A 12,410-nucleotide genomic window follows, 5' to 3' on the forward strand; every position below is an offset into this window, starting at 1 on the left:
CTCCTATTCGGGAAACTACTTTTTAAAATTGTACATATGAATTATCTATTTAAATGGTGATGTTTAAATTATCTGTTTAAATGATATTTATCTGATGGCTGTAATGTGAAAATATGAGATTTTAAGAAAGTCAGCAGGACATGCTTTTAAATTTTATGATGGGCACTTAGCCATAGTAATTGAAGGTATTCTAGAAAAGGTAGTAGAAAATGAAAATGGGAAGGACATTATGTGAATAAGAGATAAGATGTATTCTGAGTGAAATAGTTGGTGTTTTTTCACTGGTTCCTAAGACTGGGAACAGTAATGTTCCAAGACATTACCAAGCAGCTCAACTTAATTATTTTGTTTATGACAGTGTGACACTGGGGTGGTTTAGACATTCAGTTTAATTAATTTAATTAATCAAACCTCAAGACACTACTAAATGGTTAGTCTCACAGACCAGCTCTGACCAAGGAGCTCAACAGGGATTGGCTGAGCACCAAATGAGCTCATCAATTGAGTATTGTGTCCTAGGGCATTGGGGAGAGTATAAAAGGGGGCGCAGGACCCTGCCACATTGGCTCTTCAGTAGTTTCTGAACATGTAGATAGCAGGAGTAAGACAGGTAAGTGGAGAAGAAAACAGGTACTCTTGTAATTAACTAAGGGTCTGAGTTAGTGTGAGTGGTCAGACTATGAGGTTTGATACTAGAACTAGAAGTGTGTGTGGGCGGGGGTTGGAGGTACGGATAAAGGGGACAGAGGAACGCCCTCATTGAGTTGGGGTTGGGATGCACCTTAAGTAGGGAGTAGGAATTCAGAGTGGGGTTGGAGACGGGGAAGGGAGCAGGGAACAGATATTGTTTATTGGGATATAATCATACTGGTTTATTGCAGAACAGAAAAGTCATGCTGGGAAAGCAGTAGGAAATAAGCTGATATCATATTTGCTGGGGGAAGCATAGTTTAAATGCCAAGGAACAACATTTAAACTTAATCTTGAAGGTCACAGGAAATTTTTAAGGGATACAAATCCCTACTAAATATTGAATGTAAAACAAACAGCAACAACACCTAAGGAAACTATATTCCTTTTTCCTCTTTTCAGCATCAAACATGTGTTTTTGTGGTCAGAAAGAGGGAGGAAAATAGAGTGAACCAGAAGAAGTATTGACTTCTCTGCCTTGCCACTCTGGGATGGGCAGGGTTCCTTCTTAGGTGATTGGGCTACTGGAATGAAGGCAAAAGTAAAACTCAACAAAAACCCCAAGTACAAGGCCGAATTGGGGAGATCATCAAGGCTCTTGTGCTTCAGGGGCTTTTAAAAGCCCTTGTTAATGGAAAAATGTCTGAACACAGCAGTCTTTGCTTGGGTTGTTCCCAGCCAAGACAGCTGTTTATACAACAGCAGCCATGTCTCATCACAGAGTGGGCCCTGTTTCTGGTGAGAGAAACAGAAGTTGGCAAAGCTTCATCCTCGGCACATTAGCCTCTGAACCTGTTTCCTCATCTGTAACATAAGGGCAGTGGCAGTCTTGACCTCACAATAGGGGCTTTTGTGATGTAGACATGAGTTACCACCTGTCAAGCGCTTAGCAACCATGGTTGCTACATATTCAAGGGTCAGTATTAGTTACTATATAATATATAGTATATAATACAATGTAATATCAATAACACAATTACATATTACAGTATTAATACTTTAAAGAATAAATGCATCTTATGATTTATTACTTATGAATTACTATTTACATTGCCTTAGATGGGATTAGATGCCCCTTTGTTCTGGGTTTGGGCCCAGACCCAGGCCTAAATTTGAAGTAAACTGAACTTCTGGGTCTAGTGGCACGGCAGGGTGGTAGGTGGTGGTACAAGGTGCTGTGGCCTTAGGAATATTTAATTCCATGTCAGCCTTTGGTTTAATTTGGCACTGAGTGTTACTCAAACAGAGCAGGGTTGTAGTGACAGAGGAAGGGAGAGGCAGAAAATCAACACATTCTTGGAAGTAAAATGTGGCTTTTGCTTTGACTATTTTGTTTTCTCTTCAGCTGCAAAAATATTTCTTCACTCTCAGGCTCACAACGAAAATCCCTTCCAGAACATGGTACAAACCTAAGCTTCAGAGGAAGCTTCCATTTACGATGACAGAGTTAGCAAGACTTCCCTTGATACTTATTTTAATATGAGAACCCCTCAGATAGTGTTATTTAGCCTAGGAAGAAAGCTTTGCATTTACTTGGAGCCTCCCTCAACCTCATTTCCTGTAGTGACAGCATGCGTGTTACTTTCAAAATTGACATTGGCTATATTCCCTGATAACTTTCCTTCGGTGTTTATAGGTGTAGTTGTATCATTTACCCATTCTCTCCATGTGTTTATATGTTAGGCTTTTAAAGTTTCGGGATAAAATTTTAGTGTAAAGGCTGTTGGTGCAATATTCATTCTCCAGTAGTTGCTCTCTTGGACCTCAGACATCTGGCATGATGCTAGAGGAGCTGGTCCCAGGTCAATATTTGAGGTACAGAGAAGCTGTGTATAACCAAGTTAATGGAACTTTCTTGTCTGGTACTGTGGTCTATGCTTAAAGCAAGGTTTCAAGCAAAAACAGTTTGGGTGTCACTTCTCCTAGACAATACAATAGCAATACAGGAAACACCCACTGTGATGTTAGGCTTGTGTCCATTATGATGCGATGGGTTGCCTAGGTAACTGATACTGTCTTCTACTGCCATTCTTCCAAGAAACAGCTCACACTCAGTGGACACACAGTCTCTGCCCTCGAATAGCTTACACTCTAGTTGAGAAACAAGACCTTAAAACATACTCTGTGCTGTCATATTGACCAACCGGCTCATGATACATAATACAGAAACGTGGAGCTATCTACACATATGATTTAATAGGAAAAAAAACCACACTTCCATGCTTCAAATGCCTAGACACCATAATTCACTAGGACTGTCCAGTGATAAACTTTTCTTAAGAATTGACTTGTTTTTGGTTGACATTACAATGCTTTGTCTCACCACGTGGGTAAAGGAATATACAGATCTATAGTACTGTTAGTGTTAGGTATCAGTTCAGATTTCCTAGAAGTAATGCTTTTTCTCATAAGGATATATTTTTTATGGAGGGAGCAAGAAGGTCCAGAGAAAGTTTCACAAAGTGCATATTTTCCACTAAACAGAAAATTAAGTCTTGACACCCAATGGTGATATTTTCTTCTTGATTACACCTGTCCTGAATTTCTAGAAAGATGAATGCTAGGGATCAAACTAATGTCCTTGAGTAAAATGGTAGACCAGGATGCCAATAGCACTTCATTAATTCATTTGTATTTTAATTCATTTTGTAAATGTGTTTTGAACCTGACTAGATAAAAAAGACCTCCCTATTCTGAGGTTCCCATGAAAAGTAAATGACCTATTTAAATTGAGGGCAATTTGAATGTTTCATTTGGTCACTCTTGAAGCCTAAAAGGTGCCAGAAAGCAGGAAACAGTGAGTATCTATCATGTCTAGGCTCATTTCTTTTCTCCCCTGTAACAATAGGCATAGAATTAACCGTTTTTGTAACTACTAACTCAAATATCTGCACTTATTCTTGTGGGCTGAGCAAAGCACATGCAGATGCATCCTTTATGAAATAGAGACATCCCATTTCACAGATGTATGGAACTTCAAATGCCTTTTAAGGCTAGAAAGATCTAAGCAATTGGGAGAATTTTAGGGGAATGGACAGACACTCCACAACCCAATACCATATGTAGCTTGTGTTCAACAGGGGAGGGGATTGAAAAGCACAGTGATCTCTAGTTTCAGCTTTGCTCTTAGAGGTGTGACTTTAGGTTTCAGCCTCGTGGAAAAAGAAATCGCCTAATTCCCCCACTCAGGTAGATTTCACTTTTGCTCGGTTTGTGTCTAAAAACCTATGACTGTACGTGTCGCTTTGCAATCTGTTTCTCTTTGGAAATATTCTTCTTGGTATTTAGCCATGTAATAAAATACTCCTGGGTCACTTTTAACCTCTTTTCATTCCTTTCTTTCCCTCTAGGGCACCAGGGGCCGGCGAGGCCGAATCTCAAAGCGCTGCTGGCGCTGCTGGTGATAGAACAATATGATCAAGTTATAAGGGCGGGGGAGGGGTGGGGGGCGGGAAAGATTCAGAGAAAAAATGAAGCTAGCTCCACTTGAAGATCTAAGAAATTCCCGGCACTAGAACGTTTGCATACAGTTTTCGGTAACCTGCAGCAGGGGGCGCTCGGAAATTGTCGTCACTTTCCGGGTAGCCTCCCAAGACTTTACCCTCTAGAAAACTGTACAGTGTTTCCGGCTTTTCTCAGTTGTAGACGCTCGTAAGTTTCCGGCAGTTTCCGGGGAGACTCGGGGACTCTGTGTCTCTCTCGCTCCGCTCCGAGTGCCGGGTGCGGCGGGGCAGGGTCTTGGACTAGTCATGGCGTCCCCGTCTCGGAGACTGCAGACCAAACCAGTGATCACTTGCTTCAAGAGCGTTCTCTTGATCTACACTTTCATCTTCTGGGTGAGAGATGGAGCCCGGGGACGGGAGGGGTTCCTGGGCTTGGGTGAGGGGTGTGACCCTGAGCAGAGGGCGCGAAGGTCTGGGGGATGAGGAGGGAGGCCGGGGAGGGGAGATAGACGCGGGTTCGGGAGGCTGTACCTGCCGGGAACCCGGCGCCGGCAAAGAGTTGCTGGGGCTCCAGCTGGGGCATCTTGACCGCGCCGGGGTCAGGGTCCCGGAGAATGGCAGCCAATAGGCTGTGCTGGGACACGGACGTGCTTAGGGTTCGAATTCGATGCAGGGGGACCAGGAAGGGAGTGGACACCCCAGAGCTCGCAGAGGGTGACCCCGGACCGTTGAGAGAGGCGAGGCTTGCCCTGCCCCTCTGTGGGCTCACCCGCATAATAGTCTCTTTCTTTTCACTGCTTCGTAAGAGGGGAGTATTTCGCAGGTAAGTATGGTAATGGCTGTACTCCCGCCAAACTATGCTTGGGCTTGCTTTTGTGTACTGTCCCTTTGTACGCTTTGCTCCTCTCTGAACTGGGGTGGGGAGAAGGGAGAAGTTTCTGGAACTCATAGAGACACTTTTTTTCCCTCCTCCAGGAAGGTTTTCTTCCTATGGCGAGAGTAAAGTAGTTGAATAAATTGTTGTCCCTAGGACAGATAGGCTATGGACTCCGGTTTGTACCAAAAGCAAAACAAAACAAACCAAAAAAACCAACAAAAAGAAACAGATGAGGTTTAAGAATTTTGTTAAGATGCCTTCTCTAGCTGTCTGCCTGGTTTTGCCCTGGCTACCTGGGCTACCTGGTGATCTAGCGTGGATTTATCAAGGCCTATCCTTACTTGCAGATCTCCTTCCTAGCCCTTGTCTCCCACATCCCAGCCACGGCTCTGTGGCCACAGACTGCTAAATCATTTCTCATACCTGTTGTTCCTTAAATACCTGGTGGTTTGTGGTTTGAAGGTGCTGCGGTATACAGTGTATAACTTTCTGTTCTCTGATTTCCTACGTAGATCACTGGTGTCATCCTTCTTGCCGTGGGTATTTGGGGCAAGGTGAGCCTGGAGAATTATTTTTCCCTTTTGAATGAGAAGGCCACCAATGTGCCCTTTGTGCTCATTGGTACTGGTTCTGTCATTATTCTATTGGGCACCTTCGGCTGTTTTGCTACCTGCCGAGCTTCTGCATGGATGTTAAAATTGGTGAGTCCTTCTTTCCTTAGAATTGATTCTTGATTTTAGAAAAGTCTTGTATGTTGTTGACTTTGTTTCTTGAAACTGACCATGGCCCTTTCAGTTTCTCCTCTTTCTTCCTAAGTAACAGCTCTGCTGCCAGTTCCCACTTTTGTTGTGTTTTCCCTGTCCTTTTTAATAAAAACATGCTGAACTGATTGAGTAGACTATTTTTTTTTCTTTGACTACCCTTGCAGCTGTGATGTATCTTATTTATGCTGACTTGGACTTTCTTTTCATCCCACAGTATGCAATGTTTCTGACTCTCATTTTTTTGGTTGAACTGGTCGCTGCCATCGTAGGATTTGTTTTCAGACATGAGGTAAGCCTGAATTTGGGAACCTTAATATGTTAAAATTTATCCTCCCAGAGATAAAAACAGTTAGTTAAGAACACTTTTAAAACTTACTATTCAAACTGTAGCTGACAATAATGGCTTTCTTGTAAAAATTCTAGCCCACTTGTAATATAAAAAAAAATTAGAAAATTTTAGACTGACAGTTACTAGACGAAAATTACAGGTACCCATAATTACATGGATTTCCAGTTCTTTTTCTGCGTACAAGTACCTATTAAAGTGGAGATAGTACAATTTATAACCTTACTGATAGGAAAATATTTAAAGTGCAAAACTGATAACACAACTGTATTCTCCCTTATGCCATGCTTTAAAAAATTGGATATACTTAATGCAGATCGAAACTTTAATATTGAAGTAGAAATTGGGCTTCCACTGTTAAAACTGGGGTTGGGAAATTACTCAGTGAGTATTGAAGGCTCCCCAAAGAGAGTGTTTTACAAAGTGGCAGTGCAGTCTCCCAAAGTAAGGTTTTGTAGCTTAAAAATCCTGTAGGCATCAAATTTTTACTTAATTTAAAATAGAGAAAAGTTGGGGGAGGGATATAGCAGTAGAGAGCTGCCACTTTTGAATAAAAGCTCCCATAGCACTTTGAACACGAGCAGTTATCTTTTATTGTAAAATTTTGCTTAGTAATCCCCTCAGCTAGATTATAGCTCATAGAGGACAGGATTGGACCATAGAAGTAATTACCATGCATGTTGTTGCTATCAAAAATATGACCCTTGGTCAGATGTGGGGGATTTTTTTATTTGGCATAGAAACCAAAAGAATTTTCTAGAATCTTTCTTTACTGACATTGCATTTCTTTGCTATAGATTAAGAACAGTTTTAAGAATAATTATGAGAAAATTTTAAAGCAGTATAACTCTACGGGAGATTATAGAAGCGATGCAGTAGACAAGATTCAAAATAAGGTAAGTGGTCATAGGTGGTGGCTTCTCTAAAGGGGAACACATCCTTATCCCTTTAGAGAAGAGGATAGGCCGCTGACTACTAGATGTTGTCCACTTGTATGACATTCTCACTACAATTAAATCAGGAGAAAATATGTCCCTGGAAAAGATGTGTGGGATGGTACTAAGTGACATATCTCCATTTTCTCCTTATCATTGTCCTCACGTGTACACCTCTTCTTTCCTCACATCACAGACCAAGTACTGTTAGTACCACTCAGCAGGAAAAGGTGGCCAGTCTAAAAGGGTTACACTTGGTATTTAGAAAAAGGAGCTTATCTCTTGAATTATAATGCCAGTTGAGAACAGACACATTAAAATAATAGGATAGACATCATTAAGTATAATGTTTTGAGCACAAATTGCCATCTAAGATGATAGGTTAAGTGTTTGACTACAATGCTGTGATGTGAACTATGAATGATTTTGTTGGATTTTTTTTCAGTTGCATTGTTGTGGTGTCACCGACTTTAGAGATTGGAAGGATACTAATTATTACTCAGAAAAAGGATTTCCCAAGAGTTGCTGCAAACTTGAAAATTGTTCTCCACAGAGAGATGCAGATAAAGTAAACAATGAAGTAAGGAGCCTTTAATTTTTTTTATTTGAAAATATTAACTGAATACAGAGTTAACTCAGTTTTTAATTCTTCCTCACAATAGATACGATCTGAAATATGTGGGGCAGGTATTATTCTCATTGAACAAATGAGGAAACTGAAGCTCAATTTGTGACTTGAGTTCACACAGCTAGCAAATAACACTTTTGGGTTTTTTTTAAAGATTTTATTGATTTGACAGACAAAGATCCAAGTAGGCAGAGAGGCAGGCAGAGAGAGAAGAGGAAGCAGGCTCCCTGCTGAGCAGAGAGCCCAACTCGGGGCTTGATCCCAGGACCCTGGGATCATGATCTGAGCCAAAGGCAGAGGCTTTAACCCACTGAGCCACCCAGGCACCCCACAAATAGCACTTTTAAATGCATAATCCAAAAGGTGGAACTTCTCTTCTTCAGACTCCTGTCAGAGCATTGTGCTTGAAAGGAGATAGGATACGTTATATGAAAGAGTGAATTTTAATGAAACGACAAAGGCTGAGGTAGCTAAAGCTCATCTTTTGGCAGAGATGGATGATCCAAGAGTTCGTTATTGCTTGTGCTGTACTTAATCTTTTTTTCCTTTCCCATTAGGGTTGTTTTATAAAGGTGATGACCATTGTAGAGTCAGAAATGGGAGTGGTTGCCGGAATTTCTTTTGGAGTTGCTTGCTTCCAGGTAAGTCCTTATTAGGAATGTCTCATCACTCGTGTTCGGTGTTAGCCGGATTTCCACTCAGAAGGCTTCAGGGCATTTCCGAGAAGTAACATTTTCACAGACTCCCTGCTGCTTTTATTTTGTATGTGAAACATACATAGTCCTTTGTGTCTGGATCTGTTTAGCTTTGTTTTATTTGGGAGGGGATGTTTTGCTATTTTCATTCCAATTTTTTGATGTCTTGGATCTTATGTTCTCCCACACTATTTTCACAAAGAGACTTCTCCAGATTTTTATTCCCTGTTCATCTGCTTTTTTTTTTTTTTTAAACCACGGCCTTGCATGCCTTGAAACTACAAAAAGCAAGGCTTAGAATTAACTCCTAGTAGCATATACTTGGTGCCCTTGGGTATGGCATTTCTCCAGCATCCTAGTTCATTAATTAAAACATGAGCTAGATGGGAACCTTGTTTTGCTGTGCAGTCAAGATTCTAAAACATGGTTCAGATTTTTTCTTTTCCTGGGCTGCAACTGCCTGGTAAGTTCCTTATAAGTTCTGACCTACAAGAACTTAGATCAGGCAACCCCACATTCAGTACGTGCCTGTCATACTGGGGACGTGCTACGCTGCGAGTCAAATTCTATCTCCTGAGTTGTGCTACTTCTCACCATACCATGAAAAGTATGTATTGTGGCTCTAAGCAATTTTTCTTAGGGGATGGGGGTTTGTCATATATTCAATATCGTGGAGGCAAAACTAAAAGAATGGATATACTTCATTTTGACCTATGTAATTGGTTTTGGAAGACTAATCTTAACATATCTCTCAAGCATTAGGCATAGCTACAACTGAGTCTGCACTGCCCAAATAGCCACTAGCACCTTTGAAAGGTTTTAATTATTAAATAAGATAAAAAATTCAGTTCCTCAGTTACTCGAGCCCCATTTGAAGTGCTCAAAAGCCACATGTGGCTAGTGGCTAGCTTACCGGACAGCCCGGAAATTACAGAACAAATCCATAGTTGCAGCTCTGTCTTAGAGCTTTCAAGAAAATCTCTGCCTTCGTCGATGGAGATTTGACATGATGAGATGCCATGCCATTTTTCAGGCCATGCCATGTCTAAGCCATGCCATTTTTGTTCTGATAGCTGACAGGTTATCTGATAAGTTTCCCCCAGACTTAGGACAGTTAGGATTTTTCTTGAGTGATTTTTGTCAGTGACAGTTGTGAAATTCCAGGTCATAGTAGTAGTAAAACTTCCCGTATATTCTTTGAATGTGATCCAGGAACTGCAAATTATCAAACATAACTGCCGAGAGAAACTTAAGGAAGGAAATAATTAGTGAATTCGAAGTGAAAGGAAAATAAACATGTATCCTGAGGTCTTTAAGCTCTTTTGTGTGTGTGTATGTTTAATTTTTGTTTGTATTTTATTTCTAGCTGATAGGAATCTTTCTAGCCTACTGCCTCTCTCGTGCCATAACAAATAACCAGTATGAGATAGTGTAAACAACAAACCACGGGCCTATTCCTCTTGAACTTTAAGGTATGTTCATTTTAGTCCTCAGCTCTCTATCAGTGTTTACTTCAGCCCGTGCATGTGATGGATGGACCGAGTTTTCCGAGGTCTTATCGAGTGGTGCATTCAAATCTGGCTGGTATTGTGTTAGGCCTGCACAGTTAGATCAGGTCTTTATATGCAAGGCGTGGCCACAAGGGGCAGACGAGCCTTTGGGGGTTTACTGACATGTCAGTCTAAAGATCCTGAGGGGTCCCCTTTCTAACAAATTTGGACCTACACTGAAGGGAATTGGAGAACCCCAAGAGTGACCTCTTACCTTACTAGTGAGGTTCCCTGGCAAGGACACTCTGCTTCCGATATTGGCATTTTCCCGAGTCTTCATTTACCACACTCCTCTGGTGAACTCATAGAGCGATAAACACATCTAGCCTAAACTGGAACCAGGTTTGGGGAAAACGTGTTTCAATAACTTCAGTATTGGAACGGTAAACCACGAGAACTGTTGCTGGCTGAATTAATCCCTGAGGGTGCCCTTCACATTTTAATTAAGCCGCTGACGGGGAACACATGAATAGATGCTCACGTGTGCGAGTGCATACAGCTGTTGGAATTTGTGTTGCAACTCAATTAACTTTTTTTTCTTTACTTTTAGGACATTTACATTACCCCCTGTGAGCTATGAAATTGCCTGGTTGGAAGACTACCTACTACTTCTTACTGTAGACCAAAAACTTTTATCAGTAGTCTGATTCAATCAAGACGTGCAGTTTAAGTCCACCTTTTGTCCCATTGATATTAGATCATTGAAACCCCTGTATCACTGTGAAACACTGGAAGAGCTAGTAAATTGTAAATGATGCAATACCATGTTCCTCTTGACTTTTATTTTCCAAAATTGCATTGTGAATCTTCTGTTTTGTTGTAGTGTTACAAAGCGACCCCTCTGAATTTGCTGATGTAGTGTGATAGAAAATTGACCCATCCGAACTGGCCCCTTCCCAGACGAGTTAAAATTATTGTATAATTTGCATCATGTTAAAATATTTTCCTTAGTGTCTGTTTTGCTCTCAAATTTATATTTGAAAGGTTCTAATTATTACTTAATGGTGTTGGAATTACTGTATTTTCCTTAGGAATTGAAAGCAACTCATCTTCATTAGCTTTAACCACTATTTATCAGGTTGATGTGACTCAGTTGTCAGTATTAAGGTCAACTATAATAATCTTAGTTTTGGTTTGTGCCTTTGATTAAATATAAATTTTTCACGCAATAAATGTTGTTTTCCTCTAAAATCATCATGTTTAACTTGTAGAAAATCTGTTGGGATGGTTGTTTTCCACTGAGAAAACTAAGCCCCACATTTCTACTTGAGGTGCAATTTTAGATAGGAAATGTAAAACTGAGGTCTTCACTCTTTCATTTTTTAAAAAGTCTTTCTTTGTTTACAAAAACTATTCCCTGTAAAAGGGTTACATTCCATATTATGAAATAGCATATGTTTAGCATTCTCCTGGAGCTGGGACTATTTTGATTGCCTAGTTTACATTAAGAAGTTGGATAGGGAGAGATATACTGTATCTTTGGAGTAATAAGGAAATGAATAATTAAAATTTGAGCTGAGATGGGGAAATTATTTCCTTGGTTTTGGGTTTCTTTATACATCCATTAGTAGAACCTATCTCTTCTCTGGCACACATCCACCGTCCTTGAATCTGATGGTAAGGGGGAGTTAATCAGTTATAAAGTGGGCAAAAACTAGTTAAGATTCATAGTGATTTGTGGTGGGTACATGTCTTATATATGCTTGGAGTTATCGCAGAAGGAATATTTTCCATTAAAACATTTGAAAGTTCTGACTTGTAAGATAAAGTGATAAAACAGTTGAAAAAAATAGTGGCTTTCCAAATGTAGATCAGATTTTTGGCTATTGGAATTAGTGAAGCTGATTTAAAGGATAATCTTAGCAGTGTTAAGTAGGTACATCTCACTAGGATGGCCTAGAAGGACCTGATAAAGTTGTCCTTAAGTAGGTTTCTTTTTTTAAGTTAAAAGTTTTTCCTCATTTTTTTTTAGATTTTATTTTTATTTGGGGGGAGAGGGGAGAAGCAGACTGCCCCCTGAGCAGGGAGCCTGATGTGGGACTAGATCCCAGGACCTTGGGTCCCAGGACCCTGGGATCATGACCTGAGCCTAAGGAAGACGCTTAACTGACTGAGCCACCCAGGCGTCCCCATTTTTTCTCATTGTTAAAAAGGGAAAAACCCCAGAAAATGTGGAATGTAGGAAGAAGAAAACACATCACGGTGTAGGTTGGGTTGGTGTATTTTTTTCTTCTACATATATTTTCCTCTATTTTTTTTTCTTTTTTTTCAGTGTTCCAAGATTCATTGTTTATGCACCACACCCAGTGCTCCATGCAATATGTCCCCTTCACAATACCTACCACCAGCCTCGCCCAACCCTGCACCCCCCTCCCCTCCAAAACCCTCAGTTTGTTTCTCAGAGTCCACAGTCTCTCATGGTTCATCTTCCCCTCCGATTTCCCCCAACTCACTTCTCTCCTCTCCCAATGTCCTCTGTGTT

General features: G+C 40.7%; 1 protein-coding gene across 1 annotated transcript; it reads left to right on the forward strand.

Moving 5' to 3' along the window:
• The first annotated feature begins 536 nt into the window (after positions 1-536).
• On the forward strand, positions 537-10,688 carry TSPAN6 (tetraspanin 6). Its single transcript, XM_032881785.1, has 9 exons — positions 537-610; positions 4,041-4,526; positions 5,523-5,711; positions 5,989-6,063; positions 6,918-7,016; positions 7,501-7,635; positions 8,241-8,324; positions 9,745-9,850; positions 10,479-10,688. Exons 2-8 carry the CDS (start codon positions 4,440-4,442, stop codon positions 9,811-9,813), a joined length of 738 nt encoding a protein of 245 aa, XP_032737676.1. The 5' UTR covers positions 537-610; positions 4,041-4,439; the 3' UTR covers positions 9,814-9,850; positions 10,479-10,688.
• The last annotated feature ends 1,722 nt before the right edge of the window (positions 10,689-12,410 follow it).

The sequence above is a fragment of the Lontra canadensis genome, unplaced genomic scaffold, assembly GCF_010015895.1.
Source record: "Lontra canadensis isolate GAN:19392208 unplaced genomic scaffold, GSC_riverotter_1.0 scaffold77, whole genome shotgun sequence".
In the NCBI taxonomy this organism is placed as follows: Eukaryota; Metazoa; Chordata; class Mammalia; order Carnivora; family Mustelidae; genus Lontra; species Lontra canadensis.

Bases quoted from the DNA above. Each gene is read 5' to 3' on its own strand.
- TSPAN6 (XM_032881785.1), top strand. From the start codon at position 4,440: ATGGCGTCCCCGTCTCGGAGACTGCAGACCAAACCAGTGATCACTTGC. The intron at 4,527-5,522 runs GTGAGAGATGGA...TTTCCTACGTAG, and splicing joins TCTACACTTTCATCTTCTGG to ATCACTGGTGTCATCCTTCT. The intron at 5,712-5,988 runs GTGAGTCCTTCT...TTCATCCCACAG, and splicing joins CTGCATGGATGTTAAAATTG to TATGCAATGTTTCTGACTCT.